At 45.2% G+C, this 26,664-nt stretch overlaps 1 protein-coding gene across 3 annotated transcripts in view; it reads left to right on the top strand.

Annotated features, from left to right (window-relative positions):
- Positions 1 to 26,664, top strand: part of LOC149463402 (heat shock factor protein 3-like) — a 112,174-nt gene that overhangs the window by 62,828 nt on the left and 22,682 nt on the right. For 2 of the 3 annotated variants that reach the window (XR_016312403.1, XM_089674895.1), the window contains exons 8-10: positions 3,514 to 3,668; positions 16,090 to 16,296; positions 22,791 to 22,896. Coding sequence is in view for 2 of the 3 variants with exons in the window: in XM_089674895.1 (XP_089531021.1) it covers positions 3,514 to 3,668; positions 16,090 to 16,296; positions 22,791 to 22,896 (468 nt within the window). In the remaining variant the exon portion in view is untranslated. Of the gene's footprint in view, positions 1 to 3,513; positions 3,669 to 16,089; positions 16,297 to 22,790; positions 22,897 to 24,318; positions 24,861 to 26,664 lie in introns of those variants that run through there. The other variant, XM_089674896.1, reaches the window with a different exon arrangement.

Below are 26,664 nucleotides of genomic sequence, written 5' to 3'. Positions count from 1 at the left end.
ATCCAGTGCCCGCTGTGTCCTCGGGACACAGTGGAACACCGATCGTCGTATGGGACCTCTGTGCGAGGTCCCGATCATGTGATCACTGATTGGCCAATCAGTGATCACATGCAGAGTAGTAAGCAAGATGTCACTTCCTGACATCATTGCTTACTACGTGTGAAATCTGTGAATGATCACCAAGGTCACGTGGTACAAGGCTATTCACAACAGCCTTGTACCATGTGACAAGCTGTGACCAATCACAGCTCACACAGTAGTTCTCAATGGCTGCAAGAATGCAGTCAGAGAGAAGGAGAAATTATTGCATTTACAGCCTTTATGGGTATAAAAGCAATCAGTGTAAAAAAAAAAAATTTAAAAAAAAATCATCACCCCCCACAAGTAGTACAGGTGACACTGTACTGCTAGGGTGACATTAAAAAAAAAAAAACAAAAAAACATAAATAATAATTAAAAAAAAAAATTAAAAATGTAAGAAAAAAAAGTTTAAAAATGAAAATTTTTGGTTATAAACTAATTTGGGGTTTTTTTTTTTTTTCTTTTTACTAAAGAGATAATGGAATACATTTTGGCCAAGATTTATGATGAAATATTTATTTGCAAAATTTTATAAGATTTTCAAAATTTTTGGACTTTTTCATTTACATAGCAAAAAAAAAATAAAAATCCCAGTGGTGAGTAAATATTACCAAAATAAAGCTTTATCTGTCTCAAAAAAATGCTAAAAAATTCATATGGGTACAGTGTTGCATGACCGTGCAATTGTCATTCAAAGTGTGATATCGCTGAAAGCTGAAAATTGGCATGGACAGGAAGGGGGTAAAAGTGTCCGGACTGGAAGTGGTTAACAAAGAAAAAATAAGGGTTTACAAGTGGTTGTAAAGGTGGAAGGTTTATGCCTTACTAAAGGATGCAGCAAGTAAGGGCTCATGTACACGAGCAGATGCTAAACTTGAGTTTAGGAGCTTTTGGAATTTTTTTTGCCAAAGCTCCTAAACTCCACTCCATAAAAGCCTATGTGTCCATGTACACTTAGGCTTTTAGCAGAGTATAGCAGCTGCCGCGGTTAGGTGAGGCTAAGGGCTCATGTACATGGGGCGTTTGGAAAACTCTTCTGAACAATGGAAACTGACTGCTGGAAAACGTAGGTTAAAAAACGTCAGTTTAGCCACGTTTGCGTTTAGAAGCGTTTTTAAAAGATAACCTCAGAAGACCATCCTAAATACTCAGAATGCACTGAAAAACAGTAACAAATTTACTATTTCAGACATTTTGAGAGAAATAGAAAGAGCAGAAGCAGAGAGAGCAGTATGTGTTGAGATTACCTGTCTTTTCTGGTTGTATTCACTATGGATCCCATCATGAGTATAATGCGGCACATTCTACCATTTTATCCTTCACGCAAAACCTGGAACTGACTGCGCTGGTGTACCGGGTCCATTTGAACACATGGAAAACGCTTTGCATGCATTTCTGATGATGAAAAAAGGCTCTGGACAGCATCTGGATATGGAACAGTTAAAAAACGCTTCTAAACACAAACACTTATAAATGCGGTTAACCGCATTTACAAGCGTTTGAAACGCTGGTAAAATCTGCTCCTGGACACAAGTTTGGTGCGTTCAAAAAAACAACTGTAAACTCAACTGCCTGTAAACAACTGTAGACGACGATGTGTACATGGACACATAGGAAAACATTTGGGAGAGTTCAGGGGCTGCTGAAAAAAACGCTGAACAGCTCCTGAATGTCAGTTTAGCAACTGCAGTGTACATGAGCCCTAAACGTCCCTCTCCTGAACGCAGAGGAATCGCATTCAGGGTAGGAACGTTTTGACCGCCGGCCACGGGAAGATGCAAAACGTGGGAAAATCGCATTTTCCCGCGGCCGATGGTCAGGGTAGGCTTGTGTAAATGTAGCTTAAGCCTTCTGCATGCAGCTTCCCCCTCAGCCCCCCTAAATACATGAGCCCAATCTCCATCCAGCGATGTGCACGAGGCTCTCGGCTCTCTCCCTCCTAATTGGCTCTGATACAGCAGCGGGAGGCTGCTGTCAGTCACAGCCAGTGATGAGGGAGCCGGGCCGGGCCCTACTTTCTGTGTCTTATGGACACAAAGCAGGGCTCTTGGGAGCAAGCATGCACGAGTGCCCCCATATCAAGAGGTTTTCTATTGTGGGCACTTGGCATGGGGGGAGGAGCCAGCAGGGGACCCGAGAAGAGGAGGATGGGGACTGCTCTGTGCAAAACCATTACACAGAGCAGGTAAGTATGACATGATTATTATTTTGAGAAAAAAAAAAAGGATTTCCAATCACTTTAAGCTGAATCTTTTAGTGAAATTCAGTTTAGTTTTGGGGTGTAGGGTTCTTTTATAGAGATTTCAAGGTGTCACTGGGTGATTTGTTCAGTTTGCTGGATCTCATTTTATTCTGGCAAACTAACGTGTTTCACCTGGGGGTTCAGAGTTTAACTGACGCTGTGACTAATTTGCCTATCTAAATATTTTTCTTTTAATTGAATGGCCTAATTTAAGAAAAAGAAAAAACCTGCAGTAGTCACTTGAAACCTAGTGCTGGCCTAAGAAGGGCACAGAAATTCTCAGCCAATAGTTGTCCTCTGAGGCAGCCATTGTCATCCAGGCCACTTCCTCTGAACTACCCGGTGGGTGCATCATCATGCTGGCCTGGACTCAAAGTGCTACTGGATTGAATGGGCATCGCGTGTCATTATGTGAGAACCATTCTGTGCATCCACCAACCACACCAAACAACTGGCAACTCCAACCTCCACCCCAGCAGCATTTACCTGCCGGGAGTGACCTAAAATACCTTGTAACTTCCAGGTATGTGTGAGCATACGCTCACCCCCTCTCCCATGTGTCAGCACTAGATGCTTCTTGATTGGTCCAGCACTGTCACCTGGGATCAGGGAGGATGTCCGTAGTCCAGTGTAAGCTTTGACAAACCTGTTTGGAGCTTACTCAGCACTTTCCTAAAGCAGTATTAAACCTTAAACCAAAAATGTAATATATTGCAAATTACCATTTATTAGATTTGTGGCTGCATTAGTTTTCTTTTTTGCGCTTTTCCCCTCTGTTTTCACCTGTTGATCTGGCCAGTAACACACCTCCTGTATTAGGACGCCCCCTCTCTGGATAAGGGAGCACAGGGGGAGCGCCTTTGGACAGCAGCATTGTCAGCCTTGGGGGAGGGGACTAGCAGATTTAGATACACTAACAAATTGAATCTGAACTCCAGCTAATGCTTTCTAAGCAGTTACTGCAAACATTTGTTTTCTTTTGGGATAAAAGTTTTACAGAAATAAATGCTGATCATTGTAAGAGCCCCTGTCGATGTTAAATGGTTTGTCTCATCCCTGTAACTGCAAGAGAGTTTGTTCTGTTGAAAGTGTGCAGTAACCTTTTACACAGTGACATAATACTGAAACAAATATAATGCATGTATTAACATTTTACTAATTTTCCCTTGTTTGTGTTTTGGGTTCCTTAGGTTCTCGTTTCTTCTCAACACTGTGGTAACTCTGCAGACAGTACTCTGCAAATCCATGAGATTTTCAGCCCCGGAGAAGGCACATCTGAACCCACCTCAAAAACTGTAGAGCAAACACAAGACTTCACAGCCCAACCAACAACAGACACCAAGGAGTATGTATTGGTTTATTTTCACTCAATTATCAGTTGTGGAATAAGGAGATATGGGCATTAAAGTGACCCAGTTGAAATTTCATCTGCCCTCATATCAGTCATATGTCACAGACATTAGAAACAACATGGGCCAAATTTTGTTCTTACATAGTTAGTCTGGCTGAAAAAAGACAAAAGTCCATCCAGTTCGACCAAAAAAAAAAATTTATAATCCTCTACCCACAGTTGATCCAGAGGAAGGCAAAAAGCCCAGCAAAGCATGATCCAATTTGCTCCTGCAGGGAAAAATATTCCTTCCTGATCTCCCGAGAGGCAATCGGATATTCCCTGGATCAACTTTGTTAGTATCCAGTTATATTCTGTGTATCCAAGAAAGAATCCAGATCTTTTTTAAAGCAATCCACTGAGCTGGCCAGAACCAACTCTTGAGGGAGTCTGTTCCACATTTTCATAGCTCTTACTGTGAAGAAACCTTTCCGTGTTTGGAGATTAAATCTCTTTTCCTCCAGGCGTAAAGCGTGCCCCCTTGTCCTCTGTGATGACCTCAGGGTGAATAGCTCTACACCGAGTTCACTATATGGACCACTGATGTATTTATACATGGAGATCATATCCCCCCTTATGTATTATACATGGTGATCATATCCCCTCTTATGTATTATACATGGAGATCATATCCCCCCTTATGTATTATACATGGAGATCATATCCCCCTTATGTATTATACATGGTGATCATATCCCCCCTTATGTATTATACATGGTGATCATATCCCCCCTTATGTATTATACATGGAGATCATATCCCCCCTTATGTATTATACATGGAGATCATATCCCCCTTATGTATTATACATGGTGATCATATCCCCCTTATGTATTATACATGGAGATCATATCCCCCCTTATGTATTATACATGGTGATCATATCCCCCCTTATGTATTATACATGGTGATCATATCCCCCCTTATGTATTATACATGGTGATCATATCCCCCCTTATGTATTATACATGGAGATCATATCCCCCCTTATGTATTATACATGGAGATCATATCCCCCTTATGTATTATACATGGAGATCATATCCCCCTTATGTATTATACATGGAGATCATATCCCCCCTTATGTATTATACATGGTGATCATATCCCCCTTATGTATTATACATGGTGATCATATCCCCCCTTATGTATTATACATGGTGATCATATCCCCCCTTATGTATTATACATGGTGATCATATCCCCCCTTATGTATTATACATGGAGATCATATCCCCCCTTATGTATTATACATGGAGATCATATCCCCCTTATGTATTATACATGGAGATCATATCCCTCCTTATGTATTATGCATGATGATCATACCCCCCTTATGTATTATACATGGTGATCATATACCCCCCCTTATGTATTATACATGGTGATCATATCCCCCCCTTATGTATTATACATGGTGATCATATCTCCCCCCCCCCTTATGTATTATACATGGAGATCATATCCCCCCTTATGTATTATACATGGAGATCATATCTCCCGTTATGTATTATACATGGAGATCATATCCCCCCTTATGTATTATACATGGAGATAATATCCCCCCTTATGTATTATACATGGTGATCATATCCCCCCTTATGTATTATACATGGTGATCATATCCCCCCTTATGTATTATACATGGAGATCATATCCCCCCTTATGTATTATACATGGTGATCATATCCCCCCCTTATGTATTATACATGGTGATCATATCCCCCCCTTATGTATTATACATGGTGATCATATCCCCCCTTATGTATTATACATGGAGATCATATCCCCCCTTATGTATTCTACATGGTGATCATATCCCCCCTTATGTATTATACATGGAGATCATATCCCCCCTTATGTATTATACATGGAGATCATATCCCCCTTATGTATTATACATGGAGATCATATCCCCCCTTATGTATTATGCATGGTGATCATATCCCCCCTTATGTATTATGCATGGTGATCATATCCCCCCTTATGTATTATACATGGAGATCATATCCCCCCTTATGTATTATACATGGTGATCATATCCCCCATTATGTATTATACATGTTGATCATATCCCCCCTTATGTATTATACATGGAGATCATATCCCTCCTTATGTATTATGCATGGTGATCATACCCCCCTTATGTATTATACATGGTGATCATATACCCCCCCTTATGTATTATACATGGTGATCATATCCCCCCCTTATGTATTATACATGGTGATCATATCCCCCCCCCCTTATGTATTATACATGGAGATCATATCCCCCCTTATGTATTATACATGGAGATCATATCTCCCCTTATGTATTATACATGGAGATCATATCCCCCCCTTATGTATTATACATGGAGATAATATCCCCCCTTATGTATTATACATGGTGATCATATCCCCCCTTATGTATTATACATGGTGATCATATCCCCCCTTATGTATTATACATGGTGATCATATCCCCCCTTATGTATTATACATGGAGATCATATCCCCCCTTATGTATTATACATGGTGATCATATCCCCCCCTTATGTATTATACATGGTGATCATATCCCCCCTTATGTATTATACATGGTGATCATATCCCCCCTTATGTATTATACATGGAGATCATATCCCCCCTTATGTATTCTACATGGTGATCATATCCCCCCTTATGTATTATACATGGAGATCATATCCCCCCTTATGTATTATACATGGAGATCATATCCCCCCTTATGTATTATACATGGAGATCATATCCCCCCTTATGTATTATACATGGTGATCATATCCCCCCTTATGTATTATACATGGTGATCATATCCCCCCCCTTATGTGATCATATCCCCCCTTATGTATTATACATGGTGATCATATCCCCCCCCTTATGTATTATACATGGTGATCATATCCCCCCCCTTATGTATTATACATGGTGATCATATCCCCCCCTTATGTATTATACATGGTGATCATATCCCCCCTTAGTCTTCTCTTCTCAGTTCATCTAACCTTTCCTCATAGCTGATCTCCTCCATGCCTCTTATCAGTTTGGTTGTCCTTCTCTGTACTTTCTCCAGTTCCCCAATGTTCTTTTTGTGAATTGGTGCCCAAAACTGAACTGCATATTCCAGATGAGGTGTTACTAATGATTTGTACCGGGGGAAATTATATCTCTCTCTCTGGAGTCTATACCTCTTTTAATACAAGAGAGGATTTTGCTCTCTTTAGAACCCGCAGCTTGGCATTGCATGCCATTATTAAGCTTGTGATCTACCAGAACCCCCAGATCCTTCTCCACCATTGATTCCCCCAGTTGTACCCCCCCAGTATGTATGATGCATGCATATTCTTAGCCCCCAAGTGCAGAACCTTACATTTATCAACATTAAACCTCATTTGCCACATAGTTTCCCAATTAAACAGTGCATTGAGGTCGGCTTGTAAGTTGGAGACATCCTGTAAGGACGTTATTCCACTGCACAGCTTGGTGTCATCTGCTAAGACTGAAATGGGATCTATAATCTCAGACCCTATATTGTTTATAAACATATTAAAAAGTAAGGGTCCCAACACTGAACCTTGGGGTACACCACTGATGACCCCAGACCATTCAGAATATGAAACATTAACCACTACTCTCTGAATACAATCTTTTAGCCAGTTTCCTATCCATTTACATACAGATTTTTCAAAGCATGTAGACTTTACTTTACACATTAGCCGTGTGTGGGGAACTGTGTCAAATGCTTTAGCTAAATCCAAGTATACCACGTCCACCGCCCCCCCTCTGTCCAAGTATACCACGTCCACCGCCACCCCTCTGTCCAAGTATACCACGTCCACCACCACCCCTCTGTCCAAGTATACCACATCCACCACCACCCCTCTGTCCAAGTATACCACGTCCACCGCCCCCCCTCTGTCCAAGTATACCACGTCCACCGCCACCCCTCTGTCCAAGTATACCACGTCCACCGCCACCCCTCTGTCCAAGTATACCACGTCCACCGCCACCCCTCTGTCCAAGTATACCACGTCCACCGCCACCCCTCTGTCCAAGTATACCACGTCCACCGCCACCCCTCTGTCCAAGTATACCACGTCCACCGCCACCCCTCTGTCCAAGTATACCACGTCCACCGCCACCCCTCTGTCCAAGTATACCACGTCCACCGCCACCCCTCTGTCCAAGTATACCACGTCCACAGCCACCCCTCTGTCCAAGTGTTCCACGTCCACAGCCACCACTCTGTCCAAGTATACCAAGTGCACCGCCACCCCTCTGTCCAAGGTTTTGCTCACCTCCTCATAAAAAGAAATCAGATTTGTTTGACAACATCTGTCTTTCATGAATCCATGCTGTCTGTTGCTTAAAATATTTTTTTCCACCAAGAACTCATCTATGTGGTCTTTTATTAAACTCTCCAGTATCTTTCCACCTATAGATGTTAAACTAACAGGTCTATAATTACTTGGTAAAGAGTTTGATCCTCTTTTAAATATTGGCACCACATTGGCCTTACGCCAATCCAGTGGTTCTACTAAACAGATATACATAAACATCAATTGTATACATAGTCCAAAACTGAAGGAACCTGGGTACAGGTAGAACCTTAGTCTGAACCTAATAGACTAAGGTCTTGTCGTTACATATAGCCCCAACAATACTTTCCCCACCAGTAACACACTCATATTTTATAGTGTCTGGACACCCATTGCTATGGCCAAATCCTTGCAAGAGCAGCGTGTTCAAATAACACAATGGCTGCCAGAGCGTGGATACCTTTTGGTTCGATGTTGTGACTTCTCTTATTTCCATTCATGCTGATCTCTAGTAAACAGTGCTGCATCGTATGACTGCTGCCCTGCCAGTTCACTTTGGAGACGGAATATGCTACCTGGTCAGTCGTGCCATCTGTAGGACATTTTGGTATTGGTGTTACGCACTTTGAGAACCACTGCTTTAAAGCTGAATTCCAGGAATTCAGCTACTTTGTAAAAAGTGTAGGAATGCTATGAGTGAAGTCCAAGAAGGTGCATGACATCTTCCGGGCTTATCTGCATTATTTCATGACTTGACAGTCTTGTTGCATTCCTGGAAGACTGTTCCTGTATTGTCTGGGAGCCCGACACTGATGCTTCAGGTCTAAGCCGCAGCTGCTATGCCAGCCCCTCCCCTCCTCCTGCCCAATCACAGAAGCCTTTGTATTCTGTGACGTTATTCACAAAATACAAAGGCTTCTCTGAATGGGCAGTAGAGGGGAGGTTTGGGCACGGCTTCTGTGTGTGCCTCTTTTTTATATCACAGCCCCGAGTGTCAGTATATGCTCCAGCAAAGCCATAAACCTGTCAGATATAAATAATAGGGATAAGTTCAAGAGATGTCATGCCCTTTTTGGACTTAAAAACTTATATAATGCCTGTAGTTTTTACAAAGAGTCTGATTTCCTGGAAGCTTTAAGGGAAGAGCTATACAGATCTTTACTCTTTTGCACAATGACCAAAGAATCTTCAGCGTTCACCACCTCGGGTGTATCAGATTCCTCATCCACCTACTGCAGCAATGTGGTTTTACCTGTTGGCCACAATGTCACTGGTATGACCCTGTGGAGCTGCAGTCATGTAGTGGCCATTGAGTGGAACAACATGACTGCAGCAAAGGTTCAGCATCCAACACATGCAAAAGTGTCAAATTTTGAAGATGGTCAGCAGTTGTAGCTTTTCAAGAGATCAAAGATCTGAAGGACAGGCAGCAGGACAGTCTTATTAAATTTACAGATTGGGTTTCCCCATTTTTTTCCCCTGGCAAACAGACTCGCATCTTACGTTGGGTGTTAGTGTTTAAAGCAGCTATATCCATGCGATGGCTGCATTCAGACATACCGCAGTAGGACCTTCGGCGTGCAAGGAAATGAAATACGAACACTGCCCTGTCATCCACACAGCTCCTTTAAAGTCAGCAGGAATTTGCTGACCTGCATTTGATGTGCGTTTCAAAAGCAAGAAGACCATGCTCATGTCCACAGTCTCTTAACCACTTGATCTTAACTTTTTTCATGACCAAGGCATTTTTTTTTATTTTTTTTTGCTATCCTACACTGCACTACTTTAACTGGTAATTGTGCAGTCATGCTACACTGAACCCTAATTAAATTTATATACCTTTTTTTCACAAATAGAGCCTTATTTTGGTAGTATTTAATCACTACTGAGTTTTTTTATTATTTACTATATAAACAAAAAAAGACCAAAAATTAAAAAAAAAAAATATTTTATACTTTGTTATAAAACATATCCAATAAAATCAAATTTGTTCATAAGTTTAGGCCAAAATGTAATCTGCTACATGTCGTTGGTGAAAAAAAAATAAAACAAACAAATGAATATAAATTGGTTTGTGTGAAAGTTATATCTTCTACAAACTATGTGATATATACTGGAATTCACACAGCTAAGATGCTGTACTGATAATTTTGGTGATCAGCGACTTAGTGTGGCGTGGCATATAACATTGCTTGTGACACTAATACAGTGATTAGTAATAATCCTGTGCACTGTACTGATGGCACTGGCTCAGTGTCAGGGTGGTCAGGAGGGCAGTGAAGAGGTTAACTGTATGTCTAACAAAATTGGACAGAAGGGGGCACCAATCTGAGTGTAGAGTAGAGGGTTAATTCTTTAATGGTATCAAAAGGAGTAAAAACTACTCACAAACGTATGAAGTAAAAAGGCATGGTGTAAAATCATCCTCTGGCAAGCCTTTTGTCAGCCAGCAGTGTGTTTGTGTGTCCCTGTCGGGATGAATGGGAAGGAGCTGTCTGCTGTCAGTGGTGCAGGAGATTTGATACCATTAAAAAATGAACCCTCTACACCAGCGGTTCTCAACCTGGGGGTCGCGACCCCTTTGGGGGTCAAACGACACTTTCCCAGGTGTCGCCTAAGACCATCGGAAAACACATATTTCCGATGGCCTTAGGAACCGAGACACCGCTCCTCTATCCGACTCCAGGTGTGGGCGGGATGACATGCCGTCCCTGTCATCTGGACACACCCCCGGGATCAATCCTCGTCGGTGATTGGCCGCCGGAACTGTAGCTGAGGAGATGCACACAGGCGGCCAATCTCCGGCGAGGAGGTGGAGCTTGGAAAGGAGGAGCCGAGCGGAACCGCGAAGATCGAGCGAGTGAAGAGGAGGAGAGTGGCCGGAGAAGGAAGACATCTGACCGGTAAGTGTCTGTACCATGGGAGAGGGAGGGAGCGAGCGAGCCCAGGCTGGAGCAGGGGTCAGCAAGGTAAGTATCATTGGTGTCAGTGGGAGGAATAGTGCCCAATCATTGGTGTCACTAATACCAATGATGGGGCACTATTCCTCCCCCCACTGACACCAACGATGGGGCACTATTCCTCCCCCCACTGACACCAACGATGGGGCACTATTCCTCCCCCCACTGACACCAACGATGGGGCACTATTCCTCCCCCCACTGACACCAACGATGGGGCACTATTCCTCCCCCCACTGACACCAACGATGGGGCACTATTCCTCCCCCCACTGACACCAACAATGGGGCACTATTCCTCCCCCCACTGACACCAACGATGGGGCACTATTCCTCCCCCCACTGACACCAACGATGGGGCACTATTCCTCCCCCCACTGACACCAACGATGGGGCACTATTCCCCCCACTGACACCAACGATGGGGCACTATTCCCCCCACTGACACCAACGATGGGGCACTATTCCCCCCACTGACACCAACGATGGGGCACTATTCCCCCCACTGACACCAATGATGGGGCACTATTCCCCCCACTGACACCAATGATGGGGCACTATTCCCCCCACTGACACCTATGATGGGGCACTATTCCCCCCACTGACACCTATGATGGGGCACTATTCCCCCCACTGACACCTATGATGGGGCACTATTCCCCCCACTGACACCTATGATGGGGCACTATTCCTCCCACTGATACCAACGATGGGGCACTATTCCTCCCACTGACACCAACGATGGGACACTATTCCTCCCCCTGACACCAACGATGGGACACTATTCCTCCCCCTGACACTAACGATGGGGCACTATTCCTCCCACTGACACCAACGATGGGGGCACTATTCCTCCCACTGACACCAACGATGGGGCACTATTCCTCCCACTGACACCAACGATGGGGCACTATTCCTCCCACTGATACCAATGATGGGGCACTATTCCTCTCACTGACACCAGTGTTGGGGCACTATTCCCCCCACTGACACCAATGATGGGGCACTATTCCCCCCACTGACACCTATGATGGGGCACTATTCCTCCCACTGACACCAATGATGGGGCACTATTCCTCCCACTGACACCAACGATGGGGCACTATTCCTCCCACTGACACCAACGATGGGACACTATTCCTCCCACTGATACCAATGATGGGGCACTATTCCTCTCACTGACACCAGTGTTGGGGCACTATTCCCCCCACTGACACCTATGATGGGGCACTATTCCTCCCACTGACACCAACGATGGGGCACTATTCCTCCCACTGATACCAACGATGGGGCACTATTCCTCCCACTGACACCAACGATGGGACACTATTCCTCCCCCTGACACTAACAATGGGGCACTATTCCTCCCACTGACACCAACGATGGGGCACTATACTTCCCTCTGATACCAACGATGGGGCACTATTCCTCCCACTGACACCAAAGTTGGGGCACTATTGCTCCCCCTGATACCAACGATGGGGCACTATTCCTCCCACTGACACCAACGATGGGGGCACTATTCCTCCCACTGATACCAACGATGGGGGCACTATTCCTCCCACTGATACCAACGATGGGGGCACTATTCCTCCCACTGACACCAACGATGGGGCACTATTCCTCCCACTGATACCAATGATGGGGCACTATTCCTCTCACTGACACCAGTGTTGGGGCACTATTCCCCCCACTGACACCAATGATGGGGCACTATTCCCCCCACTGACACCTATGATGGGGCACTATTCCTCCCACTGACACCAATGATGGGGCACTATTCCTCCCACTGACACCAACGATGGGGCACTATTCCTCCCACTGACACCAACGATGGGACACTATTCCTCCCACTGACACCAACGATGGGGCACTATTCCTCCCACTGATACCAACGATGGGGCACTATTCCTCCCACTGACACCAACGATGGGACACTATTCCTCCCCCTGACACCAACGATGGGGCACTATTCCTCCCCCTGACACCAACAATGGGGCACTATTCCTCCCACTGACACCAACGATGGGGCACTATACTTCCCTCTGATACCAACGATGGGGCACTATTCCTCCCACTGACACCAATGTTGGGGCACTATTGCTCCCCCTGATACCAACGATGGGGCACTATTCCTCCCACTGACACCAATGATGGGGGCACTATTCCTCCCACTGATACCAACGATGGGGCACTATTCCTCCCACTGACACCAACGATGGGGCACTATTCCTCCCACTGATACCAATGATGGGGCACTATTCCTCTCACTGACACCAGTGTTGGGGCACTATTCCCCCCACTGACACCAATGATGGGGCACTATTCCCCCCACTGACACCTATGATGGGGCACTATTCCTCCCACTGACACCAATGATGGGGCACTATTCCTCCCACTGATACCAATGATGGGGCACTATTCCTCCCACTGACACCAATGATGGGGCACTATTCCTCCCACTGACACCAATGATGGGGGCACTATTCCTCCCACTGATACCAACGATGGGGCACTATTCCTCCCACTGACACCAACGATGGGGCACTATTCCTCCCACTGATACCAATGATGGGGCACTATTCCTCTCACTGACACCAGTGTTGGGGCACTATTCCCCCCACTGACACCAATGATGGGGCACTATTCCCCCCACTGACACCTATGATGGGGCACTATTCCTCCCACTGACACCAATGATGGGGCACTATTCCTCCCACTGATACCAATGATGGGGCACTATTCCTCCCACTGACACCAGTGTTGGGGCACTATTCCTCCCACTGATACCAGTGATGGGACACTTTTCCTCCCACTGACATCAGTGATGGGACACTATTCCTCCCACTGACACCAGTGATGGGGCACTATTCCTCCCACTGACACCAATGATGGGGCACTATTCCCCCCACTGACACCAATGATGGGGCACTATTCCCCCCACTGACACCAATGATGGGGCACTATTCCCCCCACTGACACCAATGATGGGGCACTATTCCCCCCACTGACACCAATGATGGGGCATTATTCCCCTCACTGACACCAATGATGGGGCACTATTCCCCCCACTGACACCAATGATGGGGCATTATTCCCCCCACTGACACCAATGATGGGGCATTATTCCCCCCACTGACACCAATGATGGGGCACTATTCCCCCTACTGACACCAATGATGGGGCACTATTCCCCCTACTGACACCAATGATGGGGCACTATTCCCCCCACTGACACCAATGATGGGGCACTATTCCCCCCACTGACACCAATGATGGGGCACTATTCCCCCCACTGACACCTATGATGGGGCACTATTCCTCCCACTGACACCAACGATGGGGCACTATTCCTCCCACTGACACCAACGATGGGACACTATTCCTCCCCCTGACACCAACGATGGGACACTATTCCTCCCCCTGACACCAACGATGGGACACTATTCCTCCCCCTGACACCAACGATGGGGCACTATTCCTCCCACTGACACCAACGATGGGGCACTATACTTCCCACTGACACCAACGATGGGGCACTATTCCTCCCACTGACACCAATGTTGGGGCACTATTGCTCCCCCTGATACCAACGATGGGGCACTATTCCTCCCACTGACACCAATGATGGGGGCACTATTCCTCCCACTGATACCAACGATGGGGCACTATTCCTCCCACTGACACCAACGATGGGGCACTATTCCTCTCACTGACACCAGTGTTGGGGCACTATTCCCCCCACTGACACCAATGATGGGGCACTATTCCCCCCACTGACACCTATGATGGGGCACTATTCCTCCCACTGACACCAATGATGGGGCACTATTCCTCCCACTGACACCAATGATGGGGCACTATTCCCCCCACTGACACCTATGATGGGGCACTATTCCCCCCACTGACACCTATGATGGGGCACTATTCCTCCCACTGACACCAATGATGGGGCACTATTCCTCCCACTGACACCAATGATGGGGCACTATTCCTACCACTGACACCAATGATGGGGCACTATTCCTACCACTGATATCAATGATGGGGCACTATTCCTCCCACTGACACCAATGTCGTGGCACTACTCCTCCCACTGCAAAATTACAGTTATGAAGTAGCAACGAAAATAATTTTATGGTTAGGGGTCACCACAACATGAGGAACTGTATTAAGGGGTCGCGGCATTAGAAAGGTTGAGAACCACTGCTCTACACTCAGATTGGCGCCCCCTTCTGTCCAATTTTGTCTCCTGCAGAGTACTGCTTCACTCTATGGGGAGCTGCCTTCACCTGTCCTTCCCTATCTGGGACTCTTGGATTTTTGGACTTTATGCCTAAGATGTCATGTTTTATCTGTACTGTATGTGATTTTATTTGCTGCATTTACTCACACTAGGATCTCACTACTTGTGGTTCCTTCCGAGCGCCAATTCTGTTCTTACTCTCCTATATGTGTAACAAGTGTACTGCTTTTACTCACAGATCTGGCTGCTTTTTCTCCCTGAAGTCATAGATGATTACAGGGAAAAGAAACAGCCAGATCGCTGTCTGTGTACAGAGTTGTGTGTGTTTGTAAACACAGGACTGTGATTGGCCACAGCTGATCAGCAGGTATAGTGCCACAATCATTGGCTGAAACCTGCTGACAATCTTTTCCTGTATGCAGTCACAGCATAGGTCAGCAGGAGGCCCGCGCGCCTGAAACCCGGAAGCAAGCAGCGACATGCAGGTACGTTGTCTAGCCTGCAGCTGCTGCCCACCTGCAGTACTGTGAGCAGGTGTCAAGTGGTTAAAGGGCTTGACTTGGGCATTCAGATGTCTGCTAAATGTGCTTCAGACACTGGGATTAAAGACTGTATTAAGCACAGTGGCGCTGTACAAGACTGGTTATCAAAATGTTTGTTTCTAAGAGACCCTGAGGGACATTGTTTGCAGCATTACAGGCTCTGACACTGCAGCACCTTTACTTATCAGTGCAATTCCTGAATGGTCTGTCCACCACTGGCAGCAGTTATGGGTATTGTGCACCCATCACTTGAATAGTCTCTCTTTTGTAAGTTGGGAAACTCAAATTTATTTTTTTATTCTTTCACAGCGAAACGGTGCAGGAGAGTATCATTGATGATTCAGTTCTGCAGCTGCAGTCCTTGACTGAGGAAGATCTGGTCCCCTGTAGCTCTGCAGGGGAAGAGGGCCTAGCGCTGGATGTAGTGCAAGCAAACTCCGCTGAGGATGCAGATAGCGTGATCAGTTCTATTCTGAATGAGAATGATGCAGCCAGCAGCAATGAATTGTTATACCGGTAAGTAGGACATCTGATTAATCGCTTCCAATCAGGGAAAATTTGGACATTCTTGTCATGCATGTAAAAATCTGCATTTTTTTTTTTCTTGAAAATTACTTAGAATCCCCAAATTTTATTTTTATTTTTTTTATTTAGAGGATTGCAATAGATAATATTAAAAACATTGATTCCATACATTTTGTCAAACATATGTTCCAAGTCACATCAAGGTATATTTCCAAAAATATCCACAGAGGGATACAGCATTATATACCACATTGAAGAAGAATCCGTATGAGGTACCAACAGTCCATCCAAACATGGTAAAATGACTTGTTTAATTGGTTATAGAAAGGCCCCTGGGACTCTGAAATTGGCCACAGGGTAGAAACCTATGCCCAGAAAACCTCAGATCACAGTAATCAAAAATGTACAGAAGTCACATGTCTATGCCTGCCTGAATCTCTGCACATCCAAAAGAGTTTTTATGTATTAAAGAAAAAGAATAAATCGAAAAGGAGAGACGAGAGATCAGATTGGAAAAAAAAGGTGGGGGGGCTCGTGCTGCATTTAATACGTGTTTAAGAAACCCCAAACATATTTTTTTTAAGCAGAGACCCTAGAGCAGTGGTTCTTAACCTTTTTGGAGGTACTGAACCCCACCAGTTTCATATGCGCATTCACCGAACCCTTCTTAATTGGAAAAATAAAATATGATTTTTAAAATTCAAGACATAGGTATATATTTATACATAGGTGCACAAAATGAACAAAACCATTAAGAACAAAGAACAAAACCATTAAAACATGATTTTCACACAAAAACAAAATAATGAATATTTTCCGCAAATCAGTGTGACTTCTGCTGTTGTCTTTCAGAGGCCAGTTCAGAAATGCGCGGCATTACCTTGGCAAGTGCCACTCTCATGTCATTTTCGCAACAAAGTCTGTTCCTTTTCTTCGTCTTTATGTCCAGCATCCTCGAAAAGGATTGCTCGCAAAGATATGTTGTAACAAATGGTATGAAAATTCATCCCCCATAGTAATTCATCCCCCATATAGTAATTCATCCCCCATATAGTAATTCATCCCCCATAGTAATTCATCCCCCATATAGTAATTCATCCCCCATATAGTAATTCATCCCCCATAGTAATTCATCCCCCATATAGTAATTCATCCCCCATATAGTAATTCATCCCCCATATAGTAATTCATCCCCCATAGTAATTCATCCCCCATATAGTAATTCATCCCCCATAGTAATTCATCCCCCATATAGTAATTCATCCCCCATATAGTAATTCATCCCCCATAGTAATTCATCCCCCATATAGTAATTCATCCCCCATAGTAATACATCCCCCATATAGTAATTCATCCCCCATATAGTAATTCATCCCCCATATAGTAATACATCCCCCATATAGTAATTCATCTCCCATATAGTAATTCATCTCCCATATAGTAATTCATCTCCCATATAGTAATTCATCCCCCATATAGTAATACATCCCCCATATAGTAATTCATCCCCCATATAATAATTCATCCCCCATAGTAATACATCCCCCATATAGTAATTCATCCCCCATAGTAATTCATCCCCCCTATAGTAATTCGTTCCCCATATTAATTCAACCCCCATATTAAGTCCCCAAGTCCCCCCTGTGTCAATTCACTTACCTTTGCTCCGCGCGTTCCTCTCGCTGTATTCCCGCGCCGTTCCGGTCTTCAGGGCGGACTGTGAGAGGAGCCTAGCTCCTCTCACGTTCGTCACGCTGCCCCGCCTACACACATCCTGACAGCCAATCACTGGCTATCAGGATGTGAGTGGCAGCGAGACTGGCCAATCATTGCATTTGAGTCCCTGTCGCCCGAGAGGAGGGAGGGGAGCGGGCGCCTGGCACACAAGAGCCGCGGCTTGCCGACCACTGGGCTAAGCGATGTTGCGTGACCACCTGCAGCCAATGATGGACAAGCGGGGCATGTCATCACAAATCATATGAGTCGGGTGTGGGTCACCTCCGCCGAACCCCCGAGACTGACTCACCGAACCCCTGGGGTTCGATCGAACCCAGGTTAAGAACCACTGCCCTAGAGTTTAAATATAAAGTGCTGCAATTTTTTTTTTTTTTTTTTATGTTGCACAATATTTTCACTGTGGTTTATCAAACGCAAATTTTCCAGAATGAAATACTAAATAATGAGTTTTAATAAGCACAAGCACAATATAATACCCAATTTTTTGATAAAACATAAAAGACGATGTTAAGCCGAGTAAATAGATACCTAGCATGTTCCGCTTTAAAACTGCGTACGCCTCAGGAATGGCGCCAAACTACAGTACTTAAAAATATCAATAGGTGACACTTTAGAAACCTTTATAGTTCACCAGTTTGGAGTTACACAGGAGGTCTAGTACTAGAATGATTGCTGTCACTCTGACGTTCGCAGCAATGTATGGTATGCACCTTGTGATTGTACACAATGCTCCCAGTGATTTTCCCATTCTTCATAGCATCCCTGGAAATCTTCAAGTGGGATGGCATTCAGAGCCTGCCTAGTGGACGTTATCCACACTACCAAAATGGTGTCCTTTCAAACCCTTCTTTATTTTTGGGAATATGAAAGAGTTGCAAGGAGCCATGTTGGGGCTGTAGAGTGGATGGGGAAGCACCGTGATGTGTTTTTTGGCAAAAAATTTTTGACAACCAAAGCAATGTGACTTGGTGCATTGTGATGAAGGATCCAAGTTGAGCCGATCTCAGGAAGCACACGACAAACTTTGTCTCAAACGACCAAGAACTTTCAGGTAAAATATTTGATTCACCATTTGAGCAGTAGGTACAAATTCCTTATGGACAATTCCATCTGGAATAAAAAGAAGAAAAAACAATGAGTTTTCTTGGAGTGAGGTGACGTGGGTGTGAACTTTGTTTCTTTGTCTCGGGATCATAAACACCCATGGTTCATCTTTCGTGATCACTCAACTCAAAGAATCATCCTCTCTATAAAAGGCCAACAGGTCTTGGCAAACGAGTTGACGGTGTTCCTTCTGATCAGGTGACAAGTTCTTTGGAACAAGTTTTGCGCACACTTTGCTCATGTTCTTATCCTGAGTCACTATTTCATGAATAATTGACTTGGTAATTCCCGTCTCTTCTGCAATCTTTCTGATAGTGAGTCGTTGGTCATGGTTGAGAACAGACCTCACTGCATCCATATTCTATTCCTTTTTTGACAAAGAGGGGCGTCCTGATTGTCGTTCATCAACACCTTCTCATCCTTCCTTGAAGGCCTTGTGCCTTCGCTACACTTGTGCAGATGATAACTCAGCTTTTCCATAAGCTTTCCTCACCATTTCCAAAGTTTTTGATGCACTTTTACCCACTTTCACACAAAATGTTATCGCATACCACTGTTCCAAATTCGCTTGCATTTTTTTTTTGGCCAGCTTCTCCTTTCACAGAGCCCTTCTCGAGCGTAGGAGCTTGATTCTCATTATATTCTGGACACACCTCGTACATTAAGCTAAGCTCGACCAATAAAAGTTTGCAAAAAAGAGAATTCCTGGAGTTCCACTCTAACCGCTTCCCCTCCGCCCTATAGCAGAAAAACTTCTACAGGGCAGCAGGGGTGCGCAAAATCACATATATATGCATGATTTTGCAGTTCCGGGTAGGGGGTGTGCGCACCTACCTGTGCTGCCATTCGCGGCCTCGGCTGTCAATCACTGGGTCCCAGTTGGTGATTACTCGCCAGCACCCAGCGATCTCTGAGTATCTCAGATGACATAGCGGAGGCCAGGGGCGGACTGACCATTTGGAAACTCAGGCACTGCCCAAGGGCCCGAGGTCAGTAGGGGGCCCCATGAGATGCCCCTGGTACCTTTTTCATAGGCTTTTTTGAGTTTGGGCAAGGACACAGGGGCCCCATGATCCCCTATTGCCCAGGGGCCCCATGAGTTGTCAGTCCGCCCCTGAGCAGAGCCATACAAAGCAGTGTACTTACAGTGAAACACAGCATACACAGTAAAACTGCACACGGTTAACCCTGATGATCGCCGCCATTACTAGTAAAAATTAACAAAAAAAATGTTTAAATCCATTACATATATCGCCATTTGTAAGTGCTATAACTTTCACGTAAACCAATTAATTTACAGGTATTGGGAATTTTTTTTTGCAAAGGCATGTCGCAGAATACATTTTGGCCTAAATTTTTGACGAAATTTGATTTTTAAAAATTTTTTTGCTGGACATGTTTAATAGCAAAAAGCCAAAAATATATATATTTTTTTCCTCAAAAGTGTCTGTCTTTTTTTGTTTATAGCACAAAAATTTAAATACGCACAGACAATCAAATACCACCAAAATAAAGCTCTATTTGTGGAGAAAAAAAGGACATAAATTTAATTTGGGTGCAGCGTTGCAGACCTCACAATTGTCAGTTAAAGTAACGCAGCACCGTATCACCAAAAATGGTCTGGTCAGGAAGGGGGGTAAATCCTCTGGAGGGCAAGGGGTTAAAGCAATAGTAAACCACCTGGAAAAAAACAAAACAACAGTCCCCGCTGCGAGTTTAGGTCATAATGTAATGTATAATGTATGCACTGCATATTAGTACATTAAGACAGACTTACCTGTACACAGAGCCCATCAGCGCCGCTCTGTTTTGGTTCCCCGGCAACACCATCTTCACCCGGTCTTCCTTCAGGGTTCAATAACGTCATTCCCATGCATGCAAGGGGTAGCACTTGGCTGCGGCACGGAGCTCTGAAGGTCCGGCACTCTATGCCGTTCCTTCAGAATGCATGCACCGGTGACGTCACCAGCTGCATGCTGTTTGAATATCTCTTACCTGTAGGCTTACCATAGGTACATCTTACAAAGTGGATTTTTCTTCCACTTTAAGTCGGCTGTAGAGGCTCTGACAAGCCAGATCATATTTATTTATTTATTACGTGTACTTATATAGCGCCGTCCATTTACGCAGAGCTTTACATATATATTGTACATTCACATCAGTCCTTAACCCTCAAGGGGCGTACAATCTAAGGTTCCTAACTCACATCCATACATACACTTACTAGGGCCAATTAACCTACCAGTATGTCTTTGGAGTGTGGGAGGAAACCGGAGTACCCGGAGGAAACCCACGCAGGCACAGGGAGAAAATGCAAACTCCAGGCAGATGGTGCCATGGTTGGGATTCGAACCAACGACACTAGTACTGCCAGGCAGAAGTGCTAACCATTTAGCCACTGTGCTGCCAAATAATATAATATTTATATTATAGAAGGAAAAAATGTTATCTGCTGCTACCAAGCCTTATATGCTGGGTCACCTGCATAGCTAGCTGGGTACTGAAACCAAGCAGGGGGCTTGTCCTCAACCTAAACAAGGTTACCCACAGCAAACATGCCCCAAATTAGATCCAAAATTTTGTAACTGGCAGCATGCCATAAAATCCTTATTAAGTGAAAATTGGAAGAATGATGAGTGGTTGACAATCAACATATGGCACCACATCCCCATCAAAATTGTACAAAGGACAGTAGATTATGGGATTTTAAAGGTGCGTAATGATAGTTTGAATAATCTTGTAAAAAAGTTTTTTTTACAATTTATTTATATCAATAAAATTACATTGAATAAAAAAAAGATACAATGAACTTGACAATCACAACACGCATGACTGTTTCCTGCAATGCACAGATGATGCTTCCCAACATGTTTCGCCCAGCCTGGGCTTCCTCAGGGGAAGAGCAAGACTATCCGCAATACAGTCTACAATCGTATCAAAAAATATTAACCAATCATATATAATTATGCCATATACACCAAACTACAGTACATACATTTATATTTCCAATGCTTGGAGAAGAAAAAAGGGCCATTTGGTGGACTTTATAGGCACTACAACAGGTGTATTTCCAGTGGATTAATTGCCCCGATAAATATGCGCCCCCTGCTTACCCTTGGGACTATGCTGCCAATATCGTTCTTTAGAACAAAAATAAACAAATGTTGGATCGAAAGCACAAGCGTCCGTGTGATGGCAAAGGGTACATAAAGTACCGAATTCTACCAAAAAAAGATATGCACATACAACTATCAGCAATTTTTCTACCGAAAGAAAAAGAGAGAAAAAAAAAAAAGCAGGGGGCTTGTCCTCACTCCAAACATGGCTACCTGCAGCAAACATGCCCCAAAATGTAGTAACTGGCGGCATGCCTTAAAATCCTTAATAAGGGAAGCTTTATTGTTCCGGAAGGGCTTGGTTTTGACACTTGGTTAGCTAAGGGGGAGCCTGCCGCCTTCTTTTTTTATGGATCTACAGATTAATTTTCTCTCTCGGAATGTTGGTCTCATTGTTAAACATATCCAACCTAATGGGCCACCTTTTCTTCTGTGTCTGAGATCACTGTTCATTAGTATTGCCGGATTTGCTGGAATCAGGTGTTAGGCCACAAGATTCTAATGTTTGTGATTTTTCTATTTTATTAGAGAGAAAATCCAAAACTTCCTAAGCTGTATTGATACTAGTCTGGAAGAGCTGCAGACGATGTTATGCAGGAAGAAGCTCGATGTTGATGCTGATTTCATTGATGAGGTGAGAAAGTGGTTACTGAAATGCAGAACTAATGGTTGTACTTTACCAGTTCATTGCTTGGAGTTATTTTATAATATCTGCATTTCTCTCATGTTACAACATTCTGTAAGAAGGTATAGTGTAGAGTTGAGGGCTGTATATGACATTTATTGGGATGTGAGTACTTTGGGAATCTGGCAATTGTATTTTTTATTGAAACTGCTGTAAGGGTAAAAATTCCCAATGTAAGGATTTAGGCTGGACAAGTACAGAGGTTGGTAGAACGGCAACTGGAGACTTAAAGGTGGATTCCAGGTATGGATATTTTATACATAATTACACTGATCTAGCGTGGACCAATGCAACTGGCTGATGCCCCTGGAGGCTGGATTCACTGTCGTGGACACCGCTACTCCTGTAATCACCTCTTGCTTTTGAGTGCTGTGCTGAGCGGCCAGCTTGATGCATTGTGAACACAGAAGGTATGCCACTCATCAAGGGCCTCATTTAGAGCATGGGTATCAAACTCCATTCCATCATGGGAATGCAACAGCATTATGGTATCTGGTAAGACTAGATGTTCAGAGTAACAATTACCCCTCCCCCCCCCTTACATCAGATGTCACCAGCCGTCAAGAGTCCCCCTCCTTCCCCTAAATCACAGTGCACCCCCCAAGTGCAGGATCTAAAGGAGGACCACAGGAGGGCCGGAGTTAGTTGCCACACTCTATGCAGATTATGGGGGGGGGCAGTAGCTGCACAGAGAGGTGCAGGGTCTGTAGGAGAAGTTCTGTGAATGCAGAGACAAAGTGGGAGCGGGAACGACGGGGGTGCCGCAGATTCAGGAGAGGTGCGAGGGCCACATAACATGGCCTGGTGGGCCGGATTCAGTCCTCAGGCCTTGTTTGACACGTGATTGTTTTCTGAAGGAATGCAAAGCATTCTCTGCTTGGATGAGGCAGAGGCCTATGTACTTGCCCACCCAGGGTTGTCCTGCTGTGACCTGCCGCTCCGTTGGCGCAAGGGAGGTCCCGCCCACAATTATCAGGAGCTGTCTCTTCCAGGTTCAGACAACAAGACCCATGATGATATGCCCCCTTTGCCCAGTGCTGTGTCTCTCCTCTGCTGTAAGGAACCTTAAGCTTCCTGGGATATGTGATATTGTTATGCCAGGAGGCTGCAGAAGTGGAGATGTCATGCCCACCTAGGCAAGAGTGGAAACACAAAATATTAAAAAAAACAACAAAACATTTTATATATTACAAGTGGGGGAGACTGCAGCCATACAAAGTCATGATCATGAGTGAAGTTTAAAGCTTTAAAGTGGTTGTAAACCCTTACATGTACCCAGTGAAGTGACTGGCCTCAGGTAATACACAGAGATGAAACAAATCATCCTACATAAGTTGTACCTGTTTATCTGCTGTCTTCTTTTCTCTACAGCCGTTCAAAGTGCAGAATTTATACAGTTTCAGAAAACGGCGTAGAGAGCTGAAGATACATTCTGTAGAGCTCGGTGAGAGCTGATTGGATGGAAGGGACACACCCCCCATTCACACAAAACAAATGAACAGAGCTGAGGCTGTCAATCACAGGTTGTGCGTTGGAACTCCATCCCTAGTCACCTTTTTTTTTCTTCTTGGTGTCAGCAAAACTTTTCAGAAGGAATGAGGCAGCAGACAGAATTGACAGTGCTCTGAACAGAGACACACACTTTAGAGCAGTGGTTCTCAACCTTTCTAACGCCGCGACCCCTTAATACAGTTCCTCATGTTGTGGTGACCCCCAACCATAAAATTATTTTTGTTGCTACTTCATAACTGTAATTTTGCAGTAGGAGGAATAGTGCCACGTCATTGGTGTCAGTGGGAGGAATAGTGCCCCGTCATTGGTATCAGTGGGAGGAATAGTGCCCCGTCATTGGTGTCAGTGGGAGGAATAGTGCCCCCTTCATTGGTGTCAGTGGGAGGAATAGTGCCCCGTCATTGGTGTCAGTGGGAGGAATAGTGCCCCGTCATTGGTGTCAGTGGGAGGAATAGTGCCCCGTCATTGGTGTCAGTGGGAGGAATAGTGCCCCGTCATTGGTGTCAGTGGGAGGAATAGTGCCCCGTCATTGGTATCAGTGGGAGGAATAGTGCCCCGTCATTGGTGTCAGTGGGAGGAATAGTGCCCCGTCATTGGTGTCAGTGGGAGGAATAGTGCCCCGTCATTGGTGTCAGTGTGAGGAATAGTGTCCCATCATTGGTGTCAGTGGGAGGAATAGTGTCCCATCATTGGTATCAGTGGGAGGAATAGTGTCCCATCATTGGTATCAGTGGGAGGAATAGTGCCCCATCATTGGTGTCAGTGGGAGGAATAGTGCCCCATCATTGGTATCAGTGGGGAGGAATAGTGTCCCATCATTGGTATCAGTGGGAGGAATAGTGCCCCATCATTGGTGTCAGTGGGAGGAATAGTGCCCCATCATTGGTGTCAGTGGGAGGAATAGTGCCCCATCATTGGTATCAGTGGGAGGAATAGTGCCCCATCATTGGTATCAGTGGGGGGGAATAGTGTCCCATCATTGGTATCAGTGGGAGGAATAGTGCCCCATCATTGGTGTCAGTGGGAGGAATAGTGCCCCATCATTGGTGTCAGTGGGGGGAGGAATACTGCCCCATCCTTGGTGTCAGTGGGGGGAGGAATAGTGCCCCATCCTTGGTGTCAGTGGGGGGAGGAATAGTGCCCCATCCTTGGTGTCAGTGGGGGGAGGAATAATGCCCTATCCTTGGTGTCAGTGGGGGGAGGAATAGTGCCCCATCCTTGGTGTCAGTGGGGGGAGGAATACTGCCCCATCCTTGGTGTCAGTGGGGGGAGGAATTGTGCCCCATCCTTGGTGTCAGTGGGGGGAGGAATTGTGCCCCATCGTTGGTGTCAGTGGGGGGAGGAATCGTGCCCCATCGTTGGTGTCATTTGGGGGAGGAATCGTGCCTCATCGTTGGTGTCAGTGGGGGGAATAGTGTCCCATCGTTGGTGTCAGTGGGAGGAATAGTGCCCCATCGTTGGTGTCAGTGGGAGGAATAGTGCCCCATCATTGGTGTCAGTGGGAGGAATAGTGTCCCATCGTTGGTGTCAGTGGGAGGAATAGTGCCCCATCGTTGGTGTCAGTGGGAGGAATAGTGTCCCATCGTTGGTGTCAGTAGGAGGAATAGTGCCCCATCATTGGTATTAGTGACACCAATGATGGGGCACTATTCCCACTGACACCAATGATACTTACCTTGCTGACCCCTGCTCCAGCCTGGGCTCGCTCGCTCCCTCCCTCTCCCATGGTACCAACACTTACCTGTCAGATGTCTTCCTTCTCCGGCCGCTCTCCTCCTCTTCACTCGCTCGATCTTCGCGGTGCCGCTCGGCTCCTCCTCTCCAAGCTCCACCTCTTTGCCGGTGATTGGCCGCCTGTGTGCCTCTCCTGAACTACAGTGCCGGCGGCCAATCACAGGCGAGGATTGATCTCGAGGTGTGTCCAGATGACAGGGGCGGCATGTCATCCCGCCCACACCTGGAGACGGCGAGGAGCGGTGTCTCGGTTCCTAAGACCATCGGAAATATGTGTTTTCCGATGGTCTTAGGCGACCCCTGTGGAAGCGTCGTTCGACCCCCAAAGGGGTCGCGACCCCCAGGTTGAGAACCGCTGCTTTAGAGGAATATGCTTTGTTCATATTTCATTTCTGAGTACTTGGAATTAGGTCTTTAAGCCTGGGGTTAGGCTAATGTATAGAATCTTTTTTTTTTTTTTTTTTTTTTTTA

This window comes from Staurois parvus, unplaced genomic scaffold, assembly GCF_062004578.1.
Source record: "Staurois parvus isolate SC_StPar_1 unplaced genomic scaffold, SC_StPar_1.0 ptg000154l, whole genome shotgun sequence".
NCBI lineage: Eukaryota > Metazoa > Chordata > Amphibia > Anura > Ranidae > Staurois > Staurois parvus.
This window is presented reverse-complemented; position numbering and strand designations above follow the sequence as displayed.